This window comes from Micropterus dolomieu, linkage group LG13 (genome assembly GCF_021292245.1).
Source record: "Micropterus dolomieu isolate WLL.071019.BEF.003 ecotype Adirondacks linkage group LG13, ASM2129224v1, whole genome shotgun sequence".
Classification (NCBI taxonomy): domain Eukaryota; kingdom Metazoa; phylum Chordata; class Actinopteri; order Centrarchiformes; family Centrarchidae; genus Micropterus; species Micropterus dolomieu.
In genome coordinates, this window is record NC_060162.1 from 1,169,672 (window position 1) to 1,181,177 (window position 11,506).

At 38.8% G+C, this 11,506-nt stretch overlaps 1 protein-coding gene across 1 annotated transcript in view; it reads left to right on the top strand.

Moving 5' to 3' along the window:
- Positions 1-8,978: 8,978 nt before the first annotated feature.
- The window catches only part of LOC123982171 (NLR family CARD domain-containing protein 3-like), a 38,814-nt gene continuing 36,286 nt past the window's right edge, over positions 8,979-11,506 (top strand). The window contains exons 1-2 of the mRNA XM_046067592.1: positions 8,979-9,552; positions 11,171-11,440. Of these exons, the coding sequence (XP_045923548.1) occupies positions 9,419-9,552; positions 11,171-11,440 (404 nt within the window). The 5' untranslated portion in view covers positions 8,979-9,418. The remainder of the gene's footprint in view (positions 9,553-11,170; positions 11,441-11,506) is intronic.

Below are 11,506 nucleotides of genomic sequence, written 5' to 3' on the forward strand. Positions count from 1 at the left end.
TTAGTGTTCCTGTGTCTGCTTTCTTAATGTGAAGAAATGTGTGTATGGTATTTGGATAGTTGACACAAAACTCATGTAACGTGTAGTAATAACATCACATATTTGATCATTTGGGACAGAGGTTCATTGGTGTATAGTATGTGGCCCCCAGGGGCTCCTGACAGTTTCAAGGGTGGCTGAATTGAAGTGGGGAAAAAAGGCTACATTAGTTATCAAAACCAGATCACAAACAACAGCCTTCCTAGAGTCAGGAAGTAAAACACACTTTAGACCTGTGTTATGTACTTGGTGTCTGCTGTTATGTCAAACAGGAATTAATCAAAACAAAAGCAATGAAACTTAGACTATTTCTTATCCATACATTAAATTAAACTGAATTAAATTAAATAGCCTTTATGTCTCTGGCTACTTAATATCATTTATTAGCTTGTGATTTGTTATCAAGGCTTAATTTATTATTGCGGCAACAAATGTCAAATAACTAGACTGTTAAAATGTTATTTTTCTGTTTCTTGGGTGCCATGTTGTTCTGCAACAGACCGTAAATCCATCATGTAGACTATAAAACCACAGATTAAACAAAGTGAGAAGGCTACACCTGCCCGCTTTATTAGACATAAGGCACTACCACACTAAACATACTAGACATTTGCTTTATTGTTTGTCCCTGTCAGTAGGTTATTGGAACAGGTTCATTTGAATAAATTATAAGGCCTTTACAGTTTGAAGGATTATCATCATTAGCATTTTATCATTCTACTTAGTTTCCTGTAGGCTATATCTCTGTGGTCCAGTTTAACTGAAACATGCTGTCCCAAATAACCACGCCATGTTCTGTAACTGAAAATAAACAAAACATAGGCCTACATGTACATTTTTGGTACACAATCACATACAGTTTTTTGTAGTCTTATCTGTAGTAGTATCATTTTATAGTTTGAGTTCCTCTTATATTTATTACTGATTCAGGCTGTTTTCTATATTTAATTTATTATTCAGACCTACGTACATCATGTCTGTACAGGAAATTAGGAAGGTTTTGTAATGTTTATATTTTAGATAACTGAGCTTTTTGTTCTCTCTAATTTGTTTTATTTATTTATTTGATTCGAATAGATCTGAATCTGTTTTCTCACCGCTTCTCTTCCCGACACAAACAGAACTGACAAATGAAAACATTACAAACATTCAGCTGCAGTGGAAATAAGAGGGGAAATGACCAGCGATAATGTTCTACTGATTTAAATAACAAATCAATAAAACAAGTTTTAAATATAGAAATAAGAAATATTAAAAAATAAACTGGAGACAGGATTTGGCCAAAAGAGGGAGAGAAAGTCTGTAGAAGATGAAATGCATTTCACACTTTTGTCCACAAGGTGGCAGAATAAACACAGAATGATAAAGTAAAAGTATAATTAAAGTATTAAAAGTAAAAGTAATCAATGCAGAGAGAAAAACACATTATATCATAAAATTATTATTACTTATGCATTTAATGTAAATGCAGGATTTTGCTGTTGTAGTAGTTGTAGACACTGACACACCTTCAACATTAGCTTTGAATGTACATGGACTCATTAAACTGCACAGTTGTGATGAACAGGATAAGAGTGTTTGATAAATCATGTGATAGGAACAGTGAAAAAATAAAACGTCTATTTCAAACATGCTATCTGGACGAAAGGAGCTGCTGCTGTTTTGTTTCTTTTTCTCATTTTCTGAGCTGCTTCAAAGAGCCATGACCACATATCTAAGCCAAGTGACTGAAATTGAAGGATACTGGGAGGTTGGTTCACTCTGGGGCAAGTTCAGCGCCGACAATACGTAGCAAAACGTTTATTACAACAAACACATTGGTGCCTTCAACACCCACAGTGCACTGCACTTTACTGCCTTGAATCTGTTTACATAGCCTACATGTCGCAGCTGATTGGGTGACACGTCTGACACACCAAACCGGAGATAACCTGTTGGGCAAGTCGTAAAGAAAACATAGCAAACAGGTGCAAAACACCGTTTTGAGATTGAACTGGATCCATGAACACTGCAGAGCAAATTCATTCAAGTCTAGAAGTCTGCTGGGTTTGGTGTTGTTGTACGATTAACAGTCAAAGCTGCTGACTGATTAAATATTGAGATATTAACATGTGAAGTCATATGTCAGAGAATCTAACTGCATTCACTGTAGAGATTAAATTCACAGATAAAGAGCAAACTCAGGATTTCTTTTACTGTGGCAGGGCCATGAAATCGAAAGAAGCATTCACTTGTCATGGTGATCCGACTCTCCTTAAAAAGGAAATATGTGTTATTTGTGAAATATGTGAAATAATGTTTATTTCCTATACTGTGTTCATGAACTAGGATGTTGCTGGAATCGGTACAGCCAGAGACCCCTGGTCTTATAGTGCCAGTGCTGTGAGGAAGGATGCTGCTGTGGGCCAGAGACAGGGAGGAGGGTGGTAGAGGAAGAAAACACACAAATTGTTCGGTTTAACTCTGCTGTAGAGAAAGACAGTAACAGCAAATAAACAGACAGAGCACACAGACTCTACAACATACTCAGACGCACAGCCTTTGTTTTAACTGTATTTGTTATAAACGTGTGCTCTTAAAAAAGCATTGTGTGCCAGTCACATGAAATGTTATAAATCTGTTAAATACGGTAGGCCTACTGCTTATATTATCTCACCATCTGTACACAAATGTAGCTTAAGTAGTGAAAGTGTTTTTTCTGGGTGGTAATATGTACTGGTGTGGCTTCAGTGTCAGGGAGGAATTTTTGTCCCAGTCTGCCCCTGGCGAGATGAGAAATGATAGTGTTTCCCTATAGGCTATACTGACAATTTTTTATTTGACTTATTATTTCCACGTTATTGATATTTATATTTATGGCTGATAATTATTATGTAGGCAGCTTATAGTCACCGTCTCTGGTATGATACTGTCCACTAGGCAATAGGAAATATAGGGTAGTTTGGGGTAATACATCCCTCCCCTTAATGTAAATATATAAAATTGAACACAATTAAAAAAAAATACAGCTGATTTTAAATGATAAAAAAACAACTTAGGTCAGAATGGCTTTGATCAAATTGGGAGAAATCTTTAGTACACCACAGATAGATAGATAGAAAGACTTAATCAGTTTTTTTTGATACATGGCGTGGCTGCTGGATTTTGTAGTTTTACTTTACTAAAAATTTGTGTATTTGGTATTTTGTTTTTGAAATATCTTGTATCTTTGTCCGTCCCTGTGTTAAAGAACATATTTAGTTCATTTAGTTTACAGCACTTCAGCTGTAACTTAAACAAAACTGATAATTTAAACTTCATTTAAGAACCAGTATTTGGACAAAAACACATTTAATTCATTTTGTTCAGACCAACAGACAGAAGCACACACACACGCGCACCTCACTCACCTGATTTCCTGTAAATAGAGAGGTGAAGAGGGGAGGAGCAACACTGATCAGGTGAGGACAGGTAACAGCCTAAATCCATTTTGAGTCGACAGAGCAGAAGGAGGAAATCTGAAGGCTGAGGCAGGTGAGTGTTAATCCAACATTTTTATTATTTTCTTGTCAAAGTCTCTGAGTTTTCTCCCTGTGGACTGCAGAGGAAAGAAACGTTAGAGTGAACTCTACACTTTGTGTTTCCTGTTATGAAGTCGAGGCTACATCCATCCTACTACGTGTTTTTTATGCAGAACTTTGATACTAAAACTGTGAATCTGAATCGGTAAAACGGAGAAGTTTGAAATCGCTGCCTTAACCTCTTTCTAGTTTTTAAACTCCGGTGTGACGTTCAGACGGGCGAAAAGAGAGAAGTTTAACAACGATGATACAGACACACATAAATTTAGCTTCCTCATTGGATCTTATCAGTCATGCAAAACAAAAAGTCAGTGCTACTGACAGAGTTCTTGTTTTGACACTTTTATTAAAATAGTTTGTACTGTACAAATAACACTTATAGACTTGTAGGCCAGCTGTTTTAACATTGTTTCCTTATAATGTACCAGTCAGATTTAAAGCTACCGGTGGCCTTCTTAATGATTAGTTTCTGTAACTCTTTCACTACTAACTAACTATTTCTGTTTTACTGCTAACAATTTATTAGATATTAGGCCTACTTAATGTTTCCTTTAATTAAGTAGATATTTTATTAGTCCACTCGGGAATTCATAGTGTGTCAGCAAACATCAGACCGACAACAAACCCAGACAACTGAACCAACACAAACATCTTATGCAGTTTATTTTTATTATTTGCTCACAGTGTGATAGAAGAGGACCAATATATCTCTGTCCACTATTAAAATTCCATCAATTATTGTTCCTAAGTATTTACAATCTTCTACCATTTCCTGGTCTATGTTACTGTTTGATAGTGACATTTAATCTTCAGAACTAAAGGAATACTACTAATGACACACAAAAAAGCACTACTATCTAAATAATAGAAAGATCTACTGGTAAAGTGGACATGACTACTACTAGTAACTATTCAATTAGTTACAAGTAGGCTATCTAATGATGACTCAGACACTGCGTTCTTTGCAAATCATTAACCAGTTCTGCTTTGGAAGCAAGTGATCTGATGTTCAAGAGTCCACACTTGACTCTCCTGTTGCTTTGTACTTCTGCAGTGGTGTTAATCCTGATCAGGTTCCCAAGCACTGCTCCTCCTCTGTTTAGTCTGGAAATAATAACCCCAAATAGTGACAGTTACCGTTACTATGGGCCTCTGGGTTTGATGAGTGTGAGTAGTAAATGTGTCTCTTTAGGTAAAGGCTCGTGCAGACTTTCAGCTCCGGCTGATGGTCGTGCCGTTCACGTTACACAACTTGCCGTCTTGTGACGGGAGTCTTGAAGTCGTTGTGGTGTTCACACTACATGACTGATGGATGACAGGGGGTCACACACTACACCAGCTGACAGCGACTCTGTCACCCGACCTTGTCTCCAAACCAAGTTTTGTCAAGAAAACACACGTGAAATGTGAAACGGGAAATGAGCGATCCTGCACACGAAACAGCTGTTTGTTATTATAAAGACAAAGAATCTGTGTGAAAGGATGGATCAGCACACGCAGATAGCAGGAAACGTCTGAGCTACAGAGAGAGCTGGAGGGAGTAAATAGTGTTTTGAGGTGAAAAGTAGCCACCTGCTCTCATTGGCTGGATGTCGAGTTGGCTGACTCCTCCAGATATTTGGCGTGCTAGATATCTGACGTTGGCAATGTGTCAGAAATGTGTCTGGGAGCCGTTTTGATGCGTCGTGTAGTTCACACATAAGGACTGCCGACCGCCGATCAATCGCGATTTACTCCCGATCACAGCCTGATGGTCACCGAGCTCGCCGTGCCGCAAATCGGGCTAAAAATCGTGTAGTGTGAACTAGGCTTAAGGATATTGTTTGTAGGAGCCAAATGTGGTGTTTTGTGCATTTTGATATTGGGTGGTGTTTTTTGTTTATACATTGGGTGTCGCTCTAATATTTCCTGGGGTCAAGGTTATATAGGTAGCATCCAAACTGTTGGGGGCAGGTGTTTTGACCCGGAAGGGCAAAGGGGTTTTGCCCGCATTGGCGCGGGAACCTTTTGTTTGACAGTCGATTGTATGTATATGGTTTTGCCGTTGAAACTGGATAGGCTAAATGGACATTTTACTCTGCACGGTATAACAAATAAACTTATTAATCAGCAACACAACAAATTCTGGAGATTCTTAAAACGATACAGTACGGTAACACAAAGAGAAAGGAACAGCGCGTCCGCCAGGGCACTCCTGGGTGAAATCACCTCAGTAGCCCTCAGTATTAGACTGAGCTACTACACTGTGTACTGTGAATGGTATTGTGTGTATCGGGTGGTCTGAGGGCTGTTTTGCTTGCTAATTATAAGTTTTCCTTGCAAGTCAGAAAGCTTTGCAGGTTCAACCGTTTTGCGAGTCAAAAAAGGTCTAAATAAGAGAACGCATGGCCACGCCCACAATTCCCTCGCTCTGACGGCTCCGCCCACTTTCTGGAGACGGAGCTGTAGCGTGTACAGGCTAGATGGAGGTAAGTAGACGTTGTGTCGCTCATTTCATTAGAAATGCATTTAAATGTAGTATGGCATGATTTAATCATTATTTATATTTACTGTTGGCAGGCTCACGGAGTGTAAATATTAACTGCCTGGTTGTTTTTAATTTAATATTTTAAATTCAGCTAAATATTGTTTCTAGAGCAGCAACATTAATGTTGCAGCAAAGTAACTCAATAACTTTATCTGACATCACAAGTAGTGAGTGATGATTAGAAAGAACAACATCAGCCTATCAGTCCCTCCTCCTCCTCTCTCCTGGCTGCAGGTGACGTTACCTGGTGGAAGGAGGAGCGGCTGGTTTGTCTCAGCCAGCAGCTGAGTTTTTAAGACTACGTTATAGCCCGCAAGTCTCGATAGAAGTATGGATAAGCTCAAACCTTTATTGATTTTTGAGAAATTTTGGAACCGGTGTTCTGTCGCTTTATGCTACCTATTCTGCAGGTGTGTATGACCCAAAAGCGTGGTCTGTTTCCACGCCCATAAATCTGTGCAACCTTGCTGTGACCTTGTTGGGATGCCGTGGAGAAAGTAGCTGATCGTCAGTAACATCAAATAAAAATATATTATGATATCTTAAATAAAGATGGCATAATATAGTATTTCAACATGCTCCCTATCTCCGTACAGTGAGTAGTGGTTTAAAATGATTCCGGGGTTGGGAGCATTATTTGATAGGGGATATTAGTCTATCAGAATACGCTACCCCTGAAATGATGTTATAATATAATCAAAAAACAGAATATGTCATAATACTGTGAGAGTTATAACTTTATGGGATTGGAAAAGGGAACACATAAGGTAGCATTTTTCGACAGGGCAGCATATATCGTGAGAACACCTCCCTACACCTAACATTATAGGAGAAAACGTAACAAGGCAGCAACACTTCAAAATATCTAGATAACAGTCTATATTTCCAACATAACATTAGCGGTCTAAAGTCTATTAGAGTGTATGTTGTGTGACCATAAACTTCAGTTTACACGGTCACAAAAAATAGTTTAACATGAGTAGCTAACCTTAGCCTAGTTCGTCATGTCCGAGCTTCATGCCAAGACGGCTGACGTTAGCTAACCTTGCCAACAGTAAATTTAAAAAATCAGAAACAGAAACAGAAGTTTAATAACGATGACGCAGACTAACATTTGGCTTCCTGATTGTCAGTCATGCAAAACAAAAACATGACAATGCTGTACTCACTGTTTTTGTTGACATATTTATTTAAATAGTTTGTACTGTGCAAATAACACCTGTGTTATACACTTTCACTAAGCCGTTTTTACCTGAAGGCTATTCCTTAAAACGAACAAGTCGCTATTTAAAAGCTAATAGTTATTAGCTTTATCTTTTATAGCTTTTAATTATTCCCATTTTACAAGTAACAGTTTATTACAGGGTGTCCGAGGGGTCTTAATGTTAAAAAGTAATAAATCAATTTTTGCGAAAAGTAAGGCCATTAAAAAGTATTAAAGTCTTAATCACCATTTAACAAGGTATTAAATTTTGAAGATATTTTTTTTCAATGTGAAAATCCTGTTTGTCCAAAGGTTTGTTTGCTAGAAGTGTAGGTGAACGTATTTATTTATAATGCTTAGCCAAAAATACTAGATAGGCAGAGAGTAGAGACTGTGTGATTCGTTTCTGTAACATTAACGAAAGAACTGATTAGTTCACTTCATTTGTCACGTGACAGCTACTGTGGAGCAGGAACGACTCGTCCAGCGCTCACATGGGTCCATCTCAGTCTTTAGTTCATTCTGCAGCCTGAGTGCTGTCAGCGCCGGAGAATGAGAGGCAGGTCGGCTGTCAGGTAACAGTTACTGGACTGACATTATATAGCTATTTTGATAATTATGTAACATTTAATAAAGCATAACATTATTACAGCACAGTGATGTTGTGCCAAGTTACAGTTTTAACACAGCCGCACCGTAATTTTAGTCCTGCTAGTGTTTACAGCTAACAGCTGATGAGAGTTGTTCTGGGTCCACTTCAGAGCCCTGACTGGGTTCTACCTGGAGACGAATTACCACAGAGGTCGTCTCCTCTCCAAAACAAACAGACCCGGTCATTAAAACATTAAAACACAGCCACATAGCAACGTTAGCGTTAGCCCTGTGGTGTGTTTACAGCTAACAGCTGATCCAGGTCCGCCAGAGAACGCAACATAACTTTTACTTTTTATTTCCCAACAGATCCGTGCTGTTGTTTCACAGCTCCTGACTGCTGAACAACCTGCAGTGTTTGAGAGCGATGTGCTCATGTGTGTTTCTCTGTCTGCAGAATCAGGACCTGATGTGGCCCATTCTGCGTCCAGACCTGCCAAACTGCTGCTTTATATAATGTGTTAATATTTCTTTGTTCCTCTCTCTGTGCTGGAGGTCTTTAAGAACTTGGTGGCTCGATTCAGATTATTATTAAATTGGCTGAATTTTAATAAGAGTTTATTCATATAGTGTATTAAGCTTATTACTTCAGTATATTTACTGCAAACCTGATATTAATATTTTACTCATGGATAGGGACGTTAGGCTGCTGTATGAATGAGCACTTTAGAGATAGAGATAGTAATTATATACATAAGCCTTTATATGGCTGGTCCGGTTGTATACTACTCGGGAAAGATTGTGACAATGGAAAGATTTAGCCGGAGTAGTGCTGATTACATATAGACAAGATATTTCTGTGGTTTTTACATGGTTTGAATTTGGTTGTGGGCCCAAGGGGGTTTATATAATGATGACAGAGAGTGATCAAGAGGGGAATTTGTGCATTATACTTTGTCAAATAAAGCAAGCCAGGCAGCCCTCTGTGTTTGAGAACGGCGCTGTTTTTTAATCGCCTACTAGAGGACTGCAGCAACACAATAACCAGCCTAGTTCAAATGAACCAAATGACTAAAAAAAATATTAGTTCATTTTAATGAACGAGATTTGAATGAATGACTCTGTCAAAAGAGTTGAACTTGCCATCACTACTACGAGCGCCTATTACGGTAACATCGTGTCGCAGCACATTTCAAAATAAAAGTGAGCTTCTGCTGAACATAATGCAATTGATGTGGCAGAAACGTTTAAATAAATAAATGCTTAAAACAACACAAGTATCTAAAGAAAATATTACATTATCAAAGAAAGCTTACTACATTCAGCCAAGATTCGAACTCATGTGAAAAGAAAACATTCTGTTTCCACTGACTGATTTCACTTCACAAAGATAGCAGACCACCTCAGGGAGACCCCCTGCTGTCTCTGACATACTGGTTCTTGTGTTCTGAGCTCAGTGTTATTGTTTCACCTCTCAGACTGACTGAAGTCCAGAAGATGAGTGTTTGTGTGGAGGAAGAGGAGGACAGAGCAGAGTCTGCAGCATCCAGCTGTCTGTCTATGAAGAGTGACCGGTCCAAAGATCTTGATCCTCCAATCTTCAGTAATGAACTTGGACCCTCAGACACAAAGTAAGAGAACTGCTACAAACTCATTCAGTGTTGCTGGTAATGTTTTGCAGTTTCCCAGTTGTAGAGTGACATTAGGCTTCATGACCAAAGAAAGTCTCTCCCTTTCATCTTGAATTAAATTCTGAAAAAAGACTGACAGCCTTTACTTCTCCCAGATATTGTTACCCAAGATTTTCATTACTTTTAAACTCTAAAGTGAATGTGCCCTTCATGAAAGTGTTTTAGTTCAAGAGAACCAAGAAACAGAAGAAATGTAAAGCATTACAAAATATGGTTAGGCCACACTTCATCCTGAAAAGACCTGGAAAAACGGCTGTAAATACAAGTGCAACAAATACAGACCACACAGTTCTCAAAGTCTAGACTCATTAAAACATCCTAACTTGTTTGTACCAAAACATCCAACATCAAACAAGCAAGCGGTTATTCATCCAAGACTGTCCCTTTACTGTGTCTGCAGTTTAATAAAATAATCTGGCACTTAGATGGAAATTGCCCTCATTCAGTTTGAGTGTAACACAATTCAGTGAGTGTGAATCATTTTGACTTGGGGATTTTTTACTGAGTGTTACAATAACGGTTAAATGTATTTGTGTTGAAATACAGAATCAATCCGACAATGATCCAGGTCCATGAATGTATGCTTACGAATTCCTTATGGTAAATACATTTGGCCATCATTACTGTGTAGTTTAAGACACACAAAAGGACAAGGAATGTTTTATTAAAACAATCAGTTGCTTACATAATGGAAATACCTGTTATATGTAGTGAAGTTGCACCAAAAAACAAACATATCACAATAAATAAAGCCAAATGCGTAAGAGGAAAGGGCCAAGACAGCCATCACACGCTCCTCCCTCACGTCACATTTTAGTATCTCCTCAGCTCGCTTGGAACCTCGACATTCGTGATTTGAAAAAAAGTACCTGGAAGCAGGTACAGGTACAACTTTTCCACAATGGAAAACCAAACAAAGGCGAGTAGAATTGAAGCGAGTCGAGCTGATACTATGCAGTGGAAAAGGTGCTAATGGTGCTGGAGCTATTTGATAACTAAGCTATACATGATGCAGTCACAGTGGGCATGAAGATGGTCTGAACAGATTGATGTATCTCCTGTCACCACAAGTGGTTTAGGAGGTTGGAGCAGGCTTCTGTTAGTAAGAGGTCCCACACCCAGAGGAGTCACACCTTCTTAATATAACCGCTAACTAAGATTTATGCCACAGACAAAGAGAAATCATTGGTGCCGTCTTCCTCTTAGTATCTGCGACAGCTGTCAGTCACATAGAGAAGCTGGAATCTGATCTAAGAGGACTCATGCAAACTTTAAACTTCCTAAATACATAAAGGAAACTGTCTGTACTTGAACATGTGACACCACTGTTACATGCTCTGTGTCTGAGACTGCTGGTCTACCACAATTATTTAGACCACTTCTAACCTCAGTTCAAAACAAACTAACTCAAGCTAAGCTGCCCAGAGTGACTGTGAAACAGTGAAGGACATAATCAGCTCTCTTTAATGGAGGCTTTTACTGTGAAGGAGCTGCAGGAAGTGTTGAGTTTGTTTTAATAACAAACTACTATTTTAGTTCTAAAGAAATGTCTTCACAGAGAGAGGAAGAGGAGTCCTGTTCCTGTGGAGGAGCAGCCGTCCTGCTGTGCTTTGTGTCAGGACGTCCTGAAGGATCCAGTCTCTACCAGCTGTGGACACTGGTTCTGCAGACAGTGCATCACCTCATACTGGGACCAGTCTGCTTCATCAGGAGACTCCTCCTGTCCCCAGTGTGGAGAAAGATCCAGAACCAGAGCTGGACTGCAGACAGCCAGTCAGAGCAGCTCTGTACAAAGTAAGACTGTTCATCTGTCTGCTGATGTCGTCATGTCTGAAAACAGGACTTTCTGTTTAATTACAGGAACATTTGGTTTTTAATATTATCATGAATATCA